Source organism: Dermochelys coriacea, chromosome 3, assembly GCF_009764565.3.
Source record: "Dermochelys coriacea isolate rDerCor1 chromosome 3, rDerCor1.pri.v4, whole genome shotgun sequence".
Classification (NCBI taxonomy): Eukaryota; Metazoa; Chordata; order Testudines; family Dermochelyidae; genus Dermochelys; species Dermochelys coriacea.
The window spans coordinates 57555670-57577244 of NC_050070.1; the positions used below are offsets into that span (position 1 = coordinate 57555670).

At 39.0% G+C, this 21575-nt stretch overlaps 1 protein-coding gene across 48 annotated transcripts in view; it reads left to right on the forward strand.

Annotated features, from left to right (window-relative positions):
- RIMS1 (regulating synaptic membrane exocytosis 1) overlaps positions 1-21575 on the forward strand; it is a 490129-nt gene that overhangs the window by 383575 nt on the left and 84979 nt on the right. For 19 of the 48 annotated variants that reach the window (XM_043510459.1, XM_043510463.1, XM_043510472.1 and 16 more), the window contains one exon: positions 15904-16070. The exons of 18 other annotated variants lie outside the window; for them this stretch is intronic. In XM_043510459.1, the coding sequence (XP_043366394.1) occupies positions 15904-16070 (167 nt within the window). Of the gene's footprint in view, positions 1-15903; positions 16071-18930; positions 19075-21575 lie in introns of all 48 variants that reach the window. 11 more of the 48 variants (XM_043510457.1, XM_043510458.1, XM_043510461.1 and 8 more) reach the window with 1 other exon arrangement.

Sequence of the window (21575 nt, forward strand, 5' to 3'; positions counted from 1 at the left end):
GCCTCCTGGAGCAGGAGCACTGAGGCAGGAAGGATGCTTCTGGAGGTCCTGGGGGAAAGGTACTTAGAGGTAGCTCATATGATTCCTTTTTAGAGAGACAGTATTGTTTCTATTTAGTGTAAATAAAATACCATCAAAGGTAGGGTTACCATATTTGAACATTCAAAAAAGAGGACACTCCACAGGCGGGGGGGGGTGGTATTTGCTCGTGCCCCCCAGCCCCGGCCCTGCCCCAACTGTATCCTTTCCCCAAAGTCCCTGCCCCAATTCCGCCCCCTCCCTGCCCCAACTCTACCCCTTCCCCAAATCCCCGCCCCGGCTCCGCCTCCTCCCCTGAGCACACCATGTTCCCCTCCTCCCCCTCCCTCCCAGCCACGCTGGGAGCTGGGGGAAAAAGCAGGCACTCTCTCGAGTGATCAACATTCACTCTCTTTCTTGAATGATCAACTCTTCTTTGGGAAAAATAATAAAAATCCAGGATGTTTTTAGATACTTAAAAATTCCTCCTGGATGGTGATTTAAGAAACAAAAAGCCGGACTAGAAGCATTCTAACAACAAAAGTATTGCATTAAGACTATTGCATAACAATAATTTGCTTAGTATGAGGAGCCTAGGGTGACAGTATGAAGATAAAAGCATACTGTAGGAAGTTGTAAGTGCACAGTATTACCACCATCACAACTATAAATTAGTCAAAAATCATGAATTGGCCCCCTAGACTCATGAGAATATATGTTGGGTTCCTTTTATTTGCTTTCTGGCTTTTGAGCCTTTACTGTTCACATTTTAAAGCTTTTCTTCACATGGACTAGAAAAATTTGGGTTTTTTTAAACAATGAAAGCTGGGATTTTCACTCTCACTCCAGGCACTAGGGCTTAAAGAAAAATGCTAAACCTTGCAATCCTTGCAGTAAAATCAAGTTGGCAACACTAGAATGCTTCAAGCATGTACTCCACAAGCACAGGTATCCAACTGCTAGACACATTCCCCCCACTCTTTCCAATCCAAAATACACCTCTCAGAGTTTCTGAGAACACAGCAACTTCCAGTTAAAATTAATGGGAGCTGCTAGGTCCTTAATACTTCAAAAATCAGGCCACACACTTAGGCTCCTAAATTGCTATTTAGGTTTGAAAACGTTGGTCTTCCTATAATTAAACTGGAGAGCATTTCAAATATGGGAATATTTGTATAACTGGGATATAATTTGTCATCAAAAATAGAAGAGACAAATTCAAAAATTCCCAGGAAGAGGAAGATAATGTATTAGGCCACTGGTTGTCAAAATAACACAGATGCTGGTGCTATAACACTTTTTGCTGAATATTTCCAGTCAAATCACCTGAAAAACAGCCCTACTTTTTGGGTGAAAGTAAAATAGCTCATTTTATGTTGGGTTTATATTATAGATCACATGAGATAGATTCAGTCAACCAGATACATGGGGGATATACTATGTGACATGTCCCATGTGACCAAACCAATCAGTCACAAACTCAAAATACAGCATAAGCAGTAGCTTGTTAAAAATTGTGGGTATCCAGATAAAGGGAAGAGAATTCCCTCTGGCTTTTTTGGGCACTTCATTGTCAAATCATTGTTGGTTCACAGCTGCAGGTCAAACTTCAGTCATAGTTGGTTTGTTCTAACTACATATACAGTTGAAGTCAGAGGTTCACACTGCTCTAAACATACCCAATTTTCATAATTTTTCAATGCAGATATTTTTCAATACAGATTGACGTATTTCTGGAGGACAGTGAAATGCTTATTAGATTATGTCTGTCTCAAAGACGATTATGTGCTTTGGTTGGCATTTGCTGTCAGCCCTTCATCTGGCTGGCCTCCACGTCCTGGAGTGCAAGCATTCCTCCCCCAGGTGTCAGCAGCCTAGCTCCTTCCTCACTGGTAGTCAGCCCATATTGAGCTGCTCTGCTGCCCTTTATATCGTCTCCAGTTGGAGCATGCCCAACAGAGCTGAGGGGGCATCGCCTCCTTGGCCAAGAGAGAAGGGTTAACCCCTGCTGCACCACTATGGGGTTGATACACCCCATCACAGTACTAATATTGGGAACTGAGGCCAAAATGAAACCCTAAGCATTTAGGTGCTAAACTAAAATAATTGTATTACATCACTGTTCGTTAAGAAGGAATGTTTAAATATAAATGATCATATCTTAAAGGAAGCATGGTGTCCATCTATTGAAGTGACTGGGTTACCTTTTCTGGGCACCTTACGTCATTACAAAGAAACTGAGCATTTCAAGATAAAACAGTTGAAAGTAAAATGAGTAATTTGTGCTGAGCTTGAAATCTAAAATATTCTTAACATGCATCTGTTTAATGTTCCAGCTGATTAAAATCAGATATAACATCTGAGCTGATGATCTTGTGTCACCTGATCCTGATATATGGGTGGATAAAGTTTTACACTGTGACCCATTATTTGTTTTTGTTTTTTAATCTCAGTTATTTTTAACTTGTCACTATTATATTGTGGTTTTTGCTCCAGTAACTTTGTCATTTTATGCATTAAAGTCATTATTGCATGGATACTATAATCCAATCTGTTATAAATGTTTAAGGTATAAGGTTTAACCAAGTTCATTGTTCGACCACACCAGAAAAAAGACAGGAGGTAATAGATGTCATTTAATTAGGCTGCAACTTTATTCATTTGTAATATGTGGGAGTGCCCATCCGTTCCCTGCTTTTCCAGATGTAGGAGCCCCAAGTCCCTTCCTCAGCTTCCTTAAAGGAGTCTAGAAACCGGAGGGAGGTCGTCTCCCTGCTGATGAGATGTAGAAGGTGCAAACTGCACTTACTCAGCTCCCTTAAGAGATGCTTTCCTTCAAACTCTTTTCCAACACATTATATCCAGTAACCATACCTCTTCTATACTGAGTACCGGCCAGGACATCTGCTAGAAAGAGGCACCAGCAAAATGCTTAGCTGCCTCCCACACTTCTGCCTGGTTCCCAGATATTCACTGATTCCTTCCTGTTTTTGTTTTTAACCAAAGTGTAACATATTTGCATCCGGTATCTGCTCCCAAAGAGTGTACAGCACACATCAGCTGGTCCAATAGCACACCTCTGCTTCTATGCCAGCTCAGGATTGCCTTACTCTCTTGGCCCAGATGTGAACTGCTCACCAACCTGGAAGTATGCCCAGTGTGTGCCCAGTATAAAATATTGTGCCTGCAGGTCCACACCACTGCTCACCTGGCCTGTTTGCATGATTCTGAAAGTGGAAGTACAAGAAAATTAACTCTGATTTATGTATACTTGAATGTCATTGCCTGAATTGCTGTGGCCCCTAGCCCTAGATGAGCCACAACTATTGCACCCCCAATCAGAAAAAGTGGGAACCAAATTCTTGCACCAGTAGCCCCAGCTTTGAAAGCCCCTTTTGAAAACTGTAACAAAGTTGTGAGGAGCCTTCTATCACCATGTATAAAGAGGGGTCATATGGGTCTCATTGCTGTATAAATCCTTAATGTTCTTACTGGGCAATTCCTTGCCTCACCCCACAGATGTAGCTATATGGACTCACCTTGCCCACTTGATCAGTTTTGGAAATCCTCATGGTTTAGAAAACTGATTGCACTTCCCATTGTAAATCCTTCCACTCCAAAGTCCTTCCCAAAGTATCCCTTGCAAACACAGGCATTAGTTCACTGCCTTTAAAAGCTCCAAAAATTGCTACCAGGAATGCAGCTTTGAACAAGGCAGCCTCCTGGCTGCTTCTGCATATTTGGTTGAGAACTTGGATCAAATCTCTAAGAGCAGTCTACACTTAAAATGCTGCATCAGTGCAGCGGCACTGGTGAAGCTACACTGCTGTAGCGCTTTAATGAAAATGCTCTAAACGGATGGGAGAGAGCTCACCAGTAGGTTTAGTTAATCCACCTCACCGAGAGGCAGTAGCTATGTTGGCAAGTTAAGTTCTCCCACCAACATAGCGCTGTTTGTACACAGGGTTAAATCAGTATAACTACATTGCTATGAGAAAAGGAGTGGCACCTTAGAGACTAACAAATTTATTAGAGCATAAGCTTTCGTGAGCTACAGCTCACTTCATTGGATGCATTTGGTGGAAAAAGCAGAGGAGAGATTTATATACACACACACACACAGAGAACATGAAACAATGGGTTTATCACACTGTAAGGAGAGTGATCACTTAAGATAAGCCATCACCAGCAGCAGGGGGGGGAAAGGAAGAAAACCTTTCATGACAATTGTCACCATGAATAAATTTGTAAAGTCTCTAAGGTGCCATGGGTACTCCTTTTCTTTTTGCGAATACAGACTAACACAGCTGCTACTCTGAAACCTACATTGCTATGGGGTGTATATTTTTCACAACCCTGAGCGACGCAGTTATACTGTTATAGGTTTGTAGTGTGGACTGGACCCAAGTGTTTGAACAGTGATGGGAGAACATGGTTCTTTTCTAGGACCCATGTCCTGAGATTACTCTACTAAAAACCTCTGGACTAAGAACCTACCACAAGGATCCAAGTAACCCCTCATTCTACTGGCAACATAAGGCTCAAGAGTAGATGACACCATGTATTCCAGTACAGTAGAGTAGTATGTTATTGACAGGCCTTCCCTCCTCTGAAATTTCACAAAATCATTAATATTCCTGTACTGATCTCTGTACATTCCTGAGAGCTGTAATACGTCAAGTTTCCAGAGTACTACCGGCATCTGTTCTGGTTTCTGATTGCTCCCTGTTGCTAGTTTCTGATATTTGTCCATCTGAAATCATAAGAAAATAAGAATGGCCATATTGGGTCAGACCAAAGATCCATCCAGCCCAGTATGCTGTCTACCGACAGTGACCAATACCAGGTGCCCCAGAGGGAGTGAATTTAACAGGTAATGATCTAGTGATCTCTCTCCTGCCATCTATCTCCACCCTCTGACAAACAGAGGCTAGGGACACCATTCCTTACCCATCCTGGCTAATAGCCATTAATGGACTTAACCTCCATGAATTTATCCAGTTCTCTTTTAAACCCTGTTATAGTCCTAGCCTTCACAACCTCCTCAGGCAAGGAGTTCCACAGGTTGACTGTGCGCTGAGTGAAGAAGAACTTCCTTGTATTTGTTTTAAACCTGCTATCCATTAATTTCATTTGGTGACCCCTAGTTCTTATATTATGGGAACAAGTAAATAACTTCCTTATTCACTTTCTCCACACCACTCATTAATTTATATACCTCTATCGTATTCCCCCTGAGTCTCCTCTTTTCCAAGCTGAAAAGTCCTAGCCTCTTTAATCTCTCCTCATATTGGACCCGTTCCAAACCCCTAATCATTTTAGTTGCCCTTTTCTGAACCTTTTCTAATGCCAGTATATCTTTTTTGAGATGAGGGGACCACATCTGTATGTAGTATTCAAGATGTGGGTATACCATGGATTTATATAAGTGCAATAAGTTATTCTCCATCTTATTCTCTATCACTTTTTTAATGATTCCTAACATCCCATTTGCTTTTTTGACTGCCACTGCACACTGCGTGGACGTCTTCAGAGAACTATCCATGATGACGCCACGATCTTTCTCCTGATGAATTGTAGCTAAATTATCCCCCATCGTATTGTATATATAGCTGGGGTTATTTTTTCCAATGTGCATTACTTTACATTTATCCACATTATATTTGATTTGCCATTTTGTTGCCCAGTCACTTAGTTTTGTGAAATCTTTTTGAAGTTCTTCACAGTCTGCTTTGGTCTTAACTATCTTGAGCAGTTTAGTATCATCTGCAAACTTTGCCACCTCACTGTTTACCCCTTTCTCCAGATCATTTATAAATAAGTTCAATAGGATTGGTCCTAGGACTGACCCTTGGGGCATACCACTAGTTACCCCTCTCCATTCTGAAAATATACCATTTATTCTACCCGTTGTTCCCTATCTTTTAACCAGTTCTCAATCCATGAAAGGATTTTCCCTCTTATCCCATGACAACTTAATTTACGTAAGAGCCTTTGGTGAGCCTTGTCAAAGGCTTTCTGGAAATCTAAGTACACTATATCCACTGGATCCCCCTTGTCCACATGTTTGTTAACCCCCTCAAAGAACTCTAATAGATTAGTAAGACATGATCTCCCTTTACAGAAACCATGTTGACTTTTGCACAACAATTTATGTTCTTCTATGTGTTTGACAATATTATTCTTTACTGTTGTTTCAAGTAATTTGCCCAGTACTAATGTTAGACTTACTGGTCTGTAATTGCCAGGATCACCTCTGGAGCCCTTCTTAAATATTGGCGTTACATTAGCTATCTTCCAGTCATTGGGTACAGTAGCTGATTTAAAGGACAGGTTACAAACCATAGTTAATAGTTCCGCAATTTTACATTTGAGTTCTTTCAGAACTCTTGGGTGAATGCCATCTGGTCCCGGTGACTTGTTACTGTTAAATTTCTCAATTAATTCCAAAACCTCCTCTAGTGATACTTCAATCTGTGACAATTCCTCAGATTTGTCACCTACAAAAGATGGCTCAGGTTTGGGAATCTTTCTAACATCCTCAGCTGTGAAGACTGAAGAAAAGAATTCATTTAGTGAATGACTTTATCATCTTTAAGTGCTTCTTTTGTATCTCGATCATCCAGGGGCCCCACTGGTTGTTTTGCTTCTGATGTACTTAAAAAACATTTTGTTATTACCTTTTGAGAGAACACATTGGCTATGTCATTATCAATCCCGGGCATATGCTTGGCAGAAAAACATATGTTAAGATTTAGCCACTAGAATCCTAATGCCCTTACCAACTTCATGGCCCTCGGAGATCTGGAGGACTGGTGATTGTTAACATGTACCATGGCAAAGTTGTCATCACAAAATTGCACTTTTTTGTTTCCAAAATATGTTCCTCAAATAGTTACTGCTACCAAAATGGGAAAGAATTCCAAGAGTCGTATATCCTTCACTATACCAATCTTTGTCTCCAATCTAAGGGCCATTTCTGGGCATACCACCTGTCTTGATAAAATGCTCCAAACCTGTTCCTCTCAATGCATCTGAATGAACCTTTAAAATATGCCTCTGCCATCCTTTCCTCCCTCCAAAAAGACACTCTGTTGATTTAGAAACTGCTCCAAAACCCTCAAATCCTCTTTCATCTCTTTATTAACCCTTATGGTTAAAATTGTTGGGTTTTGCTATTTCCAGGACAAAATGCCCTGGAGCCACCACTTGGCAGCCAGATCCTGGTAAAGAGAACCTATCCGGGGCTGCATGATGTATAAATACCCCACACACACACAATCTTCTGGTCAGCAGGAAGGATAGTGCAGTGATCTTCTCCTGACCTGCCCCCAATTGCTTCCTGCCCTTCTTGACCATCCCTGTAAACTTTCCCCCTTCTCTTTACCCTGGTAAGAAGCTCTTAAAGGGGCAATGCTGTTTTTCTTCCAGCTAACTCTTTGCATGCTGGTTGTGGAGGGCACATTCTCAGCATTTTAACTTTGTAGGCATTCTTCAGTTATGAAATTCATTACCCTGAATCACTGCAATCTGATATGTATATTGGTAAAGGAAGCTGATTGACTCTAGTGCTATAATCTTTCCTATAGCAGTTTATATGAGACAAACAAGAAACCATAGATTAGACAATTTAATACCAGTTGTGATAAATATCTGATAAACCATATTAAGGGGTATGATAGCTCTTAATTCAAGACTAGCTAGTGTGGTCTTTAGCAAGAGATGGCCATATTCAACAGTCTTACTAAAGTTCTTTAAAAAAATTATTAACATGGTAGAAAGCGAAAAACAATGAAAGCTATAGAAGACGGACTTACTTTTATGAGTAAAGACAAATTGTTGAGGTGATCTAATATACATTTTAAAATTCTGAATGTGAGTGATGAAGTAGATGTAAAGAAATTGTTTGTATTAGTAGCAAGCATATAGTTTGCCATCCCAAAGCAAAACCAATTTCCCCCATCCTGCCACCAGTACAGGCAATGAAGCATATGATTATTGCTTCAGAGAAAGATGAGCCCCTCTCCCCAGTGAGCTTGTGGCCAATTATAAGGTGCTGTACATAGGGAAAATATTCCTTTCCAGGTCCTGCAGTAATCAGTTTACACCCCAAAGCATGAGTATTGATTATTCCCCTCTTACCATGTATAACTGAAAATGTTCTGTTGGGCACAGAATTATCTAAATGCTGTTAAAATCCTTCGTGTTCTGCTGCATCATTACCTCCAGTAGTGAATTCCATATGCGAAGAAGTATTTCCCTATTTATTTAAAATATGCTTTGTATTACACATACATTTTTTTCTTTCAAGCAGTCAGACTGTGACAAGGCTGTACAGCTTCCAAATTAGATAAGTTCATGGAGATAGGTCCATCAAGGTCCATTAGCCAAGATGGTCAGGGACATAACCCCATTCTGTGAGTGTACCTAAACCTCTGAGTGGCAGAAGCTGGGACTGGACAACTGGGAATGGATCACCTGTTAATTGCATTGATCTGTTCAGTCCGTCTGACACCAGCCCTTGTCAGAATATAGGATACTGACCTAGATGGACCATTGGTCTGACCTAGTATGGCCGTTATTATGTTCTGAGCTAAAACTGGTACTTTTTTTTCAAGCATGCAGTTCTCTTCATTCTGGTGTTGGGATTCTCATTCACTCTCACTATAAGGTTATTTTGCATATTCGCGGTATTCAGCCATTAACCAGGCAGCATGTTAGTATTTGAATAATCACAGTCCAGCTATTTTTCAGTAAACATACTGTGAATAAGCAAATCTCTGCATTAGGATGACTATAATCCTTCTCTTTGTGATTGTCTTTTGTACTCTGAATTTCAAGCTGTTTCGGAAGCCATGTAGATGCTGCTTCAGCTCCCTACTGGCTTCAGTTGAAATCCGTTAACTCCATAATTATATGAAAGGATTAATTGAAAAAACAAAGAAAATGTTGCTGTGAATCAATGAAAGAAAAAAAAATTTAAAAAAGTTTTAAGAATTCTTTGACTCATTTCTCCCTTTACTATCTAAACATCAATAAGGCTCTTGTCCCCAGAACTACTGTGATATGTTTGTATTAATGCTATGTTTTTGTTATGTGTGGGAGACTCACAGGCCCTGCTATAATGTGACTCTGGATTTACACCGGTGTAAGAGAAGAATTTGATTCAGGATCTTAATATGCATTTTTTACATACTGAACATATGCACAAACTCCAAAGCTGTTCTTGTTCCAGTCAATGCACAACACATTTTTAAAAGAGGTGTTTATTCCAGATTCCTACTGATGAGAGTTTTATAGTAAACACTTAAAAGGACACCACTCTAGATTGAGGTACATTGCTAGCTCAGTTAATAGTTTGAGTATTTTGAAAGCATTTTGTTTAATGTAAACTTATTTTTCATTGAAGCCCTAGACTTAATCTTTAGAAAAGCTACATTGCTTGTCATATCCTGCTCAAAAAAGGAGATATGACATTTAAGAGGGGCTTTATTTTAGGATCAGGCTACATAGATTTTGGTCTACAATTTAAGTCTTCCAGGAGAGGAGAATTAGCTGTTAGCCTGGGATTTGGCAGACTTGTGTGACCCTGGGCAAGTCACTTAGTCTTTCTGTGTCTCAGGTCCACATCTGTAAAATGGGGATAAAATGCTTTCCTACCTCAAAGGGTTTTTGTGAGGATAAAGATTGTGAGGCATTCAGATACTATTGTAATGAGGACCATATAAGTACCTATGATAGAGAGAAGCCTTACGGAAGGACTGTGAACCTAGCAACCTTGAGCTTTGCTTGAGACAGAGAAAGGATCCATAAAGGCTGGTGTATACAGTGAGCTTTATTGTGTGCTGCAGGAAAGCCATGGGATCTTGAATGTGAAGCTAAATCCTAAGCTCCTTTATATCCCATAGTAGTAGGGAGAGTGGGGAGAAAGAAATAGAAATGAGCTTTGATCCCACTAAAAGATTAATGAAATGATCTGTGAAATTTGCCCAATAACCAAGAAAATATTAAAATCCCAAGTCATTACAGAACTGGAATAACATCCAGCAAGAACATTCTTTTAGTTTGTGTCTCCAGTATTTCTATTGAAGTTAGTGTGTCTGCAGTTCATCAACCCCCTTTTTCTACTTTCACTGACACAGTACGGGAGCAAGCTATTCCATAGGTGGCAAGTGAACAGAATAACTGCAGTACAAGTTTACACTTCAGATAGTTATATTGAAAGAGGGCTATATTTTTGTAACCCAGAACAAGAGTTATAACAGGACAGGAGTTAATGCTGTTACACAGCAGAGGGAATGGACTTCCCATCCTTGTTACTATTAATGACTAAAAATAGACCTACTGCGGAGTAGTTGTTATCAGAACAAGTACCATATTCTGCTTTTGGGATGAGCAACAAATTTATGGAATAAAAACACCCTAAAGTACCATGTATGGTTGGGAGAAAAATAATGGTTGCAAAAAATTCTCATGCTCTCGTTTATTGAAGCTTTACAGATATATTTCTTTGATTCTTTTTTTTTGCCTTTGTGGCCATTTAAAAATGTGAGAAGAAAAAAATTGATTATATGAATTTTCTTAAGATTTGGAATCCACTCAGACAGCTGAAAGTGTATTGGGATTCTAGATGAATAAAAGACTCCTTCAGACTTCTGCTGGAGAAAGCTCCTGAGCATTACTAGGCATTATAAAATGTGTCTAAATTACTGTATATTTACCTCCAGTGCTAACCCCTATTCTTTCTTTCTAAATAACAGATTTATCCTAGCCCCTTGAGCCCTAGTGGGTGTGTCTACCAAATTTTAAATAATAGTAATAAGTGGATCTCTTTCAGTCCATGGCACTTTTCCTCCTATCTTGAAGTGGTTTCCATGATATACAGAGTTTACAGTTTGGTTCAATGGCTCTCAGCACCCCCATTATACAAAATGTTCTAGCACCACTGCTTGGCAACAATTGCCTCGCCTGGAGCCACTCCTGGAAGCTCCATTTAAGGGGGCTTCCATAGTGCAGAGAGTATCTCACGTAGAAGCTAATCATTCGTGTGCACAGTGTTTTCTAAAATGGCCTATGATTTCCTCTGGTGAGGCTTGAGTGTTGGGGGGATATTTTTGGCTGTGTGTGTTGTAATAAACCCATAGCAAAATGGACGTCATTTAAACTACGTCCGTGCAGCATAAGGAATAGAACTGTATGCTTTAAAATGCAGGCCTCTCTCACTTGGGAATAGTAGAGACTCTTTATTAATGTCAGTAGCAGTACTTACACCATTTTTGTAGGAGGCAACAAGTAGCACACTTGAGCTGGTCCAACATTCCATCCAGCCCTGGCCACTGTATACCTACATAATCATGCAACATTGAGATACCTTAAGACTACTGTTAACAAAGCAAAGAAAGGAATATAGTCAGTGTATATTGAGAGAGAAGCATAGATAGCAAAAGAGGAAAGATGGACAAATCCCAAGGTTGAGAAAAGATACGTGACCACAACATTCCAGTGATGTGCACAAAGTACAATAAAGGTGTTGCAGTCCAGGAAGCCAACACACTTGAGCCACTCCTGAGATTTTGCTGCTCTTTCAGGAGAAAAAATATACGGAAACATGGAGTAAAAGAGACTTATGTTCAAAACACATTGAGAGACTTTGGATGAGCCGTGTTGTGTATCAGTGGCCACTGAGCAGCTAAACTAAGAACATGGCTGGAACTAAGGAAAACATATCTGGCATCAGGCAGAAGCAAGACTCTCATCCAAGTGAAAAGCAGAAAGACAGGGGAAGGTTATTTTGCTAGTGATAACTCATCAAATGTCTGAGCCTGGGTTTCCTATTCCATCAGTCTAGAGAAGACACAAAAAGAACTTACTAACTTTAAACATTGTTTGCTCCTCAAAATCCAATCCTAGCTAGAAAAATCATGATTGAGAGAACAGATTTGCCACTCCTACACTGGTAGGATTGCTTTGAGAAAAGGAGGAAACTGTAAAAGGCACTTGTGGGCCATTTATCCTATTGCAGATACTAAGAGTATAAATCCTTGGATCGGAGTGAGAATTTACATTTATATTTTAAACAAAATGTTTTTATAGCATTGCCTGTGGGGAAATCACTCCTTGTTTTGGCTTAAACAAACATGCAGGGTGAAATTGTGGCCCCATTTAAGTCAATGGGAATTTTGCCATTTATTTAAATAGGGTCAAGGTTTCACTTTCAGTTGAAGTCAGGAAGATTACGGCACTCCATACTTTTTAGATGGTACCTGTTATAGTCTATGGAAGTTTTGTCATGAACATCAATAAGAGCAGGCTGAGGACCTAAGTTTGTAACAGAAATTGGATTGGGGGGGCAGTTGTCCAATTTTTGAGCCTCTGTGAGTGTTACATTTAACTACAGTAAGAAGAGAATTCATTCCCACAACTTATTGCATTGAGTTTCTGCAAATGTGAGCTTGATGGGAAGAAAATGTAATGGCATCTAATTTCGTGGGATTCTTTGTACTCCAAGCTATTACTCATCTCTTCCCATGTTTCAGCTCAGGGCCTTGCTGGTTTCACTACAGAATAGAGTTGAAAACTCACCTTTGCCAACCCAGTGCTTTTTCTGTCCTTTTTCATTTGCAGAAACTCTCTCTCTCTCTCTCAGCTGTTTTTACACAAACCACCAACACCTTTCTCACAAATTCCAATTACATACTGAAATGCCCAAACAATTAATATAGCTGCCCCTGGATACACACAGTCGTCAGTATGAACCTTTCAGTGTTTGATTCATAAATTGGTTTGCAAACAGGATTGATTCACAGTAGTGAAAATTCAGAAAGCTCTGATATTGCAAGCACAGGATAAAAAGCTTTAGATGTAATACATTTTAGTCTAGGTCCGGCGTTGTTGAACATTTATTTAATGACCTGGATGTAGGAATAGAGAGCATACAGATAACATTTCCGGATGACACAAAGCTGGGTGAGGGGGTTGCCAATATTTTGGAGGATAGAGCTAAAATTCAGAGGGATCTCAATAAATTGGAGAACTGGGCTATTGACAACAAAATGAAATTCAACCAAGACAAATGTAAGTTGCTTCACATTTCGGAAGAAAAACCAAATCCACAAATACAGAATGGGGGGAAATGGCTTGGCTTAGCAGCACTGCTGAAAAGGATCTGGGAATTTTGATAGATCACAGCTTCAACATGAGTCAGCAATGTGATGCTGTTGGAAAAAAGCAAATGCAATTTTTGGTTGCATTAACAGCAGCATAGCATGCAAGTCATGGGAGGTGACAGTACCACTCTACTCAGTGCTGGTTAGGCCTCAGCTGGAGTATTGTGTCTGATTTTGGTCACCAATGTATAGAAAGGATGTGGAAAAACTGGAAAGGATCCAGAGGTGAGTGACAGATATGATCAAAGGGATGGAATGCAAAGCATATTAGCAAAGGCTGAAGGAACGGGGTATGTTTAGTTTGGAAAAGAAGAGATTAAGTGGGGACATGATAGTGGTCTTCAGATACTTGAAAGGCTGCCATAAAAAATATGGTGAAAAGTTGTTCTCTTTTGCCAAAGCGGGCAAGAAAAGAGGCGATGGGTTCAAACTACAGCATAACAGTTTTAGATTAACTCTCATGAAAAAACTTCCTAACTATAAGAACAGTAGGACAATGAAACAGGGAAACTAGGGAGGTTGTGGAAGCTTCTTCACTGAAAGCTTTCAAATGGAGACTGGATACCATCTGTCTTGGGTGGTTTAGACACAACAAATCCTGCATCTTGGGCTTAGACTAGATGACCCTGGTGGTCCCATCTAACCCTATGATTCTATTATTCTATTTTTATACTCTAACTAATGTTGCTGATAGGCAAATACTTGTATGACTGAAAGAAATCAGAGAAGTATTTCTTTTCACTTCTCACCTCACAAACGTAACAAAAAGTATAAAAGTAAAATATGGCATGCTAAGTTGGGAAATATACTCTCTCCTGTTTCTGAAAAAAAAATCCACAATTTTTGAAATCATCCCTCAATGCTAAAGTTCTGTAGTTCTAATTCCCACCCTTACCTAAATACAACTTTGCTGTTATGAGTTGGCTCTCTAAAGGTATTTCACAGATATGATATTTGGAAAGTTGGAGATAGTCAAGTAGTTTGTATAAGTGTGTGTGTGTGCACGTATGTGCAATGTGTACATGTCTGTTTATACATATATACACACATGCATAGTGTAGATCGCAGATTATTGAAGAACAAGAGCCTAATAACAGACTTCAAATTTTCAAATGAAAGAAATGAGCATAAGGCAAAGGCAATTCAATCACTAAAATCCTCAAGCAGTTACCAATATAACACCAGTAAGCGCTTAATATGAGGCACATGGGTTTAAAATATCTAGGGTCTAATATTTAAAAGTACTAAACATCTGCAACTTCCATTGATACCTTTTGGAGTTGCTGGTCCTTAGCAACACTCAGGATGTGTGCAGTACAATTGAATATTGGTGAAAATGACTCATCCTGATTGCCATTGGATTCATTGGACAATCTGATTATAGTGCACAAGTGTTATAAAATATCAGAGAAATATGATTCAGATATATTTAAGAAACTTATCTTGTATCACAGAGGCTACAAACAACAAATTATCTGTTCTTCCTTCCCTTTCTTACCAGCAGATTTGTATGTGATTGGCAGAGAATAAGGGGGAGGAGTTTTCTTCAGCCTTGCAATCTGGATTTCTGTTTACTCTTGCAATTCTGGGTCCTCTTTTTCCTACACCCACAAATGTACAGGAGAAGGTGCATTTTGTGCATGCGCTAATGTCTGTCACCCACCATGATGCTTTTCACATCTAAAAGCAGAAACTATGAAGTCACTCCACAAACTGAGCTGGCCAAAACACACACATACCCCTCAAAACCATGAGTTTCTATCTAAACATCAACATCCTCAAGTGCCCTGAGCTCAACAGATCGGATTTTCAAACTTGACTGAAACCCTGTGGATGTGTCATGTTGTAGTTTTTTTAAAAAGGAAGTCCTACTTTGGTAAAACCACAGAATGAAAAGCAGTTAAGGGTTTTATTGGGTGGAAATTTCTTCATTGCTTTCACATAAAGTCAGATGAGGTCTGAGAATCCGAAGAGGGTGATTTTTTTAACATAAAGTAGATGGAGCAACATGAAAATTATGATTCAGAGCCTAAAAGAGACTTCATCTTTAATTAGCATTCTTTGACCAAATGACTTCAATATAATTTTAAACACTATTTTTCTTGCCTGTGTTTTCTCAAAATGATAATAAATAAGTAGATCACAAAATGACATTGGTATGTAATTGTTACATTATTTTAGCTACTGTGCTCAACCAATGAACTTTTGAATTTATTCAAGTATCTTTTATCAAAGTAAGGTTAAGGATTCAGATTTCAAGTCATTTACAACTTACTAATTATTAGTGAGGATGGCTTTGCCAATCTATGATCTTCTTTTGTTACATCCCAATGTATCCATCTTTGGCATATATATAAACTTCAAAAGAGCCCTAGACAGTTGCACAGACACCACAGAAATGTCTAGAGGTAAATAAAACATTTTATTTGTACAAATCATAATTTGGTGCACTAAATAACAAAGAAAATAATATTCTAGTGTTCCATGGATCACAGTTTAGTTCGTCATCTCAGCCATACATTACAGAGCCCATCTGCTTGAAGTAACCTAAAGTATTTTCAGTTTTTTCAAAACATTTTTATAAATATATGCACTTTTCTGAAATTATTGGGACTGCTGGATATTTCAGGAGTTTAAAAGAATTGTCCTCATCATTTGTTGTCTGAGTATATTTCACATTTTGAAAAGAAACCTCACACTTTCTTTTTTTAATCTTTAGTATAACATACAAACAGATCAGTACAGAAGTTGTGATAACGTCTCTGCCAAATCATCAGATAGTGATGTCAGTGATGTGTCAGCCATTTCCCGTACCAGCAGTGCCTCACGCCTCAGCAGCACAAGCTTTATGTCAGAGCAATCTGAGCGCCCTAGGAGCAGAATCAGGTGAGTTTATGATGCTATTTTAAATGTATCAAATCTTCTTGTTTGGTGTAAAAATAAAAAGAATAAAAATAAAATAAGAAATATACATATTTATGATATATATAATAGAATATATTTAAAATATCATATATTATATATAAACACATACACATAAACATACACGTTATAATCCTAAATCTTTTGTGAAATGAACATATTTTTCCACCTTGGCATCCAGCCATTTAAACAGGTAAACAAAAGATTCAGACAGGGCAACAGCAAATTTTTATATTTGTGCAAGGAGAAACCAAAACTTGGAGCAAGCTGGAAATTAGTACTTTAAAGCTCTGATCCAGCAAAGCACTTAAGTAGCACTACTTACATGCTTAAAGTTGCACATGTGCTTAAATGCTATGGTGGACTGGAGCCTAATTCCTTAGTTTGTGTTGCCACAGAGGTCTTGATGCCCATACCGCCCTCTGTGCAGTATCATTGCCAAAGGGCCTATTTTTATTAAGATGGAAGACAGCTGAGAGAGCTCTCCACCTAACAGGATCAGGGTTATTAGAGAGGAAAGTCAACTAGCTATAGTTTAAAGCAGTGGTTCCCAAACTTGTTCCACCGCTTGTGCCAGGAGAGCCCGTGGCGGGCCGGGCCAGTTTGTTTACCTGCCGCGTCCACAGATTCGGCCGATCGTGGCTCCCAGCAGCTGCAGTTCGCTTTTCCAGGTCAATGGGAGCTGCTGGACGGGCCGCTGCTTCCAGCAGCTCCCACTGGCCTGGAGCAGTGAACCACGGCCACTGGGAGCCGCAATCGGCCGAACTAGAGGACGTGGCAGGTAAACAAACCAACCCAGCCTGCCACGGGCTTTCCCTGCATAAGTGGCGGAACAAGTTTGGGAACCACTGGTTTAAAGAGAAATTACATGGCCATCAAACAACTGCATAAGTGAAAGGCTGTTTCTTGAGTTTGTGTAAAGGGCAAAAGTTGTCCTTCAGAACGCATATAAATGGTAATATGTCAGTTTGCTGCCCTTAGTATTGTTGCTGCACTTTGCATTTTCCATAAAAGGATTTAATTTTTTTAATTTAAAAAAACAACCAAAACGCAAAATAAAAATCATTAAATGTTGCCAGATTTATCTCTTTATTCTACCAATAAATCAATTTGTATGGTTAACTCAACCTTTTTCTCTAAGTGTGTCTTTGTTGTGAGTGAACATGTGCATGTGGGCACATGCAAACGCACACTGCCCCCTTCAGACAGGGAGGATTTTATTTTTAAACTAAACTATTTTGATGTAAACACTAGTATAACCATAAATTGTCTGAGGAATAAATTATTATGTTAATATTATGGTTTTCGTTATTTATATGTTAATGTTTTCCTTTTCTATTTCAAATGAAGGAGCACAGAACTAGCTGGTTATGCCTGTGAAACTATAGAGCATGTGAATACGAATATTATTCCTATATCTCAAAAATTATAGCCAACATATTATGTGGTATTGATTAGTTAACATCTATTTTCAGTTCAAAAAATTAAATGTCTAAAATATATTGCAAACCCTACATTTCCAGTTTCCATAGAGCTCCTCACTATGGGCTTTGATCCAGCTGTACTGAAGCCACTGGGAGCATTATGGTGTGCGTTCACCTTTAGAGCGCCCCTTCATGTCAGGATGTGGCATTGCAAGGATTCTTCCTCTCTAGCAACCCTCCTGTGTCTTGGTTCTACAATGGTCTGCTCTTTCTCTGGCATAGCACACTGGCCAGGTCAGCTCTCAGGCCAGTCCCCTTGTGGGGCTAACCAAAAAAAAAAGCTCAATTCAAAATAGCTACCTGGTGTTAAAGTCCATAATATAAACACTAATCTTTCATAGAGATCCAGGAAATATTGACCTCTGACCAGGTCAGGTTACTTTGGTTAGGGCAGGGAGATCGAGCCTTTCTTGTCCAGGCTTCACTCAGAACCGGTCTCTAATAGAAGCAGCCAGCCCTGACTCTTCTTATATTATAGTACAATGAACAAAACATAAAATCATTATAAGGTAACTATAATTACAGTGTTATTCAGTAAAAAATATGGAATTTTTTTAAAAGTGTTTGAAAAAATATTCTTAATCTGAATTGCTATTCTTCCAAACTGAGAATCAGATTCTCAGTATGTTGCACCCCTGAAACTCTCATTAAAATTAGTGGGAGGTCTCAGAGGAAAATTCAGGCTCCACTGACTTGAGCAGGGCAGGATTTCATGCCAGAATTGCAGGATCAGACATTATGATTAGACTGAATTTTGTGATATTATCGATAATTACCACCCTTTTACCCTTTTCAACTCTTTGAGCTCAATCCTATAAGAATCTGTGTACATGACTAACTTTCCTGAAGTTAGCAAACCTATTTATTTTAGTGAGACTGCTCTCATGATTAAAGTTATTCACATGCACAAGTCTTTGCAGAATCAGGTCCTTATTCATGTGAATGTTCCTTGTGCATATAAGTTCAATGAAGTCAATGAGACCAGTCACACGAGTAAATGTTGCAGGATCAGACCCTTACTACTTAATTATCAATATTTTTAGAACAAAACTATCACTTTTTCAGACTTTTTCCTCTTTCTCACATACTGATAATAAGTCAGATCCTACAATATGAAATCTTTAAAATTAAATAACCCATAATTCCTTTTCAGATGTAATTTACAGTTGGTAACTGTATTCATTCAAAAAGTATTTCTTATTGAAATTTAAAGTCATTTTAATGTAATGTTGAAAAATGTTTCATCAGGTGAATCTAGAGTTAGCATCTGTAGTTCATTATTTTCAATTTGAGCTGTCTACATTTAATTTTGCATGCCTGCATGTTATGACTATGGAAAGGTCAAAGTCCTTAGAGATCTGCAAAAATGATGGCAAAAAAGAAAGAAGGATATCATGGGAATTAGATGACCAAATGGGTCTCAACGAAAAGAAATTGGATATGGAAGACAAGAAAAAGAGAAGGCATTCTGTTGCTGATTTGAGGTAAAGGTTAGCTTCCTGCTCTCATGTGTGTCTCCTAGCTACCAGCTCCTTCTAGTTTTAATAGTTCTGTAGCCTGTGTGCTATACAAAGCAACATTTTCTGTGCAAAGCTTGCTTATCAAATGGAAGAGCAGAGGAAACTCATCCAAGCCATGTTCCCACTCCCACCTTCATCAGTTAACATCATTTGCATCAGCTTCTTCCCAGCAACCATGTAAAGTGTGTTTTTGTAATATTGTGTATGAGTGTAGAAAGGTATAACATGTCTAAATCATGTGGATGACATCAATGACTTTTAAGCATGAAGGAAGGAGGGGAATCAAATTTACAAATACAGGGGATGCCAGCTGATTTTAGAGAGAATGTAGCAAATTAGATTGAAGTAATACCTTTAGTTAATATTAATAACTAATATTTGTATGAAATTAATATTGATAACCCCTTTTTGACTGAACCAGGGAGCATTAACTTACTAATTTAAATACTGAGTTCTTTTCACATTATACTTTTTACCTTAGACAATTCTCTGAAATGAAGACACTTTATTTTAAATCAATTTTATTCAGCCACTGAAGACAATTTATGTAATCAGCAGTTGAAATCTGTGAATCGAGTCTGAATGCACAAGATATTCTAGTCATATAAGAAATACTAAATACAGTCTTGCAATCAATTTATGTAGATTATGATGAAGGCTAAGCAACAGTACAACAATAATTCTTTACAATAGACAACAATCAGATATCAGATTTCTTCCAGTACCTCTAATTATCTAATTCTCAAGGAAAAGAGGTTACCCTTCATCTAAAGGTACTGCATGATATTTGAGCATTCAAAGGTAAGATCAAATGATTATGCATACATACACTTTGAATATGAACACCCCAGATTCAGAGAGCTCTTAAATTCAGTAGCTTGTTCAAAGGGAGAAGAAATTAGTCCCTAGTTTAAAAGGATTGATTTTAAAATATCAAAATGCTTTAAAATACTCCTTTTAGGGTTTCTCTTAAGCCAATCTCCTTGTTCTTGTAAAGAAAAAATCTTTTAGATGAAATTATTCTTAGCTCTGAATTCCAGCTTCCTAAGGTCTCACAAGAATTAGCAACGACCCTGAAAGTTAACTTTTAAGATACTTATTTTAATCAAACTAAAGTTTTCAACAGTCTTGAAGTGAATTCTCACCACTCTTCCTTGTATAACCCTTTGATAAAGTGAGAGACTGTCCAAGGTATGGCAATTCTGACTGTATGGATTCTGGAGCTCTTACTGGGTTAAGTGTCATCTCTAAAGCTTCCCATGGGATCTTAGCTTGTAAGTCCTTTTTCTATGAGACAGGTTGGAGGGGAGCAGCCTACTGAATGCTTGTCAGCTGAAACCGCTGTTTTATACACAGGTTTTGTACCACTTTAACTATAATGGCCTGTCTACCTGGCAAGTTACCATGTGCCAAGCCCGGATGTGTTTTTACAGCTCACCAGCTTGCCATGCAGCATGATCCTGTGTTGACACTGTTACAGCACAGGTAAAGTCCCAGGTGCAGCTTGGTGTACAAAGCTTTCAAGTATTATGCCAAGCTGCACTTGGGAATGTTCACTATACTGTACTACAGTACTACTGTTCACTACACTATACTATACTGCAATATTAGCATGGGACTGCATGAGTTGGTGCATTATAGATTCACACCAGGGCTCTCTGCATAGTAATTTCCTGGGTAGCTAAACTCTAACAGATTAGACAATTACATTTATATTTACCAAAATAAGCTATACCAGTGGAAGCACCTTTATAATGGTATAGCTGTGTCCACACTAGGGGGTATGTAACGAGGCATTTGCTTGCTCTCACAAAAAATCAGCCAGAGACCCCTTCTGAGTGCAATCACCAGTGCTTTTTATTTTCAGTGTCAGCTCCCACCACCTTCTATTTACAGTCTGCTCCAAACCAGCAACCTGGGGGACAGCTAGCTTCTCCAGCCAGCAGGGATGCACAGCCCTTGGCTCTTCCCTTCCCTTTCCTTTCTCTTCCCCCCTTCACTTCCTTCCTGCCAGCTCTATATAGCCCCCTGGCTAATAAGGTGCTTTTCTTCTAGCAATTAGGCGTGGCATACTCAGCTAGCCCCAATTAATGCTTCTTAACTAACAGGACTGGGTCAGGACCTCCTGGCCAGCACCCTGTTACAGGGTTATACTGCTTTAACTACATCTGTTTTCTAAATTGATCTTGCTTTTTATCTGGATAGAACTAAACCTTTCCATTCCTCATCTTGTCTAGTTGTTTCATATGTGGACTGAATGAAGGGGCAAGCAGTCTCTTCACAGAGTCTCCAGGTGTATAACTTCCTGTATCATGACAGCATACGAAGAAGCCCAGGCTACACCTTCTCAAGCAGTCTGAGCTCATTCTACAAAAGCTCAGGTGACATCAACGGCATTTCTAAATGACATTCCTATATCAGAAATTTGGAGGGTGTCCATTCGGACCCCTGTGCATACTTTTGCA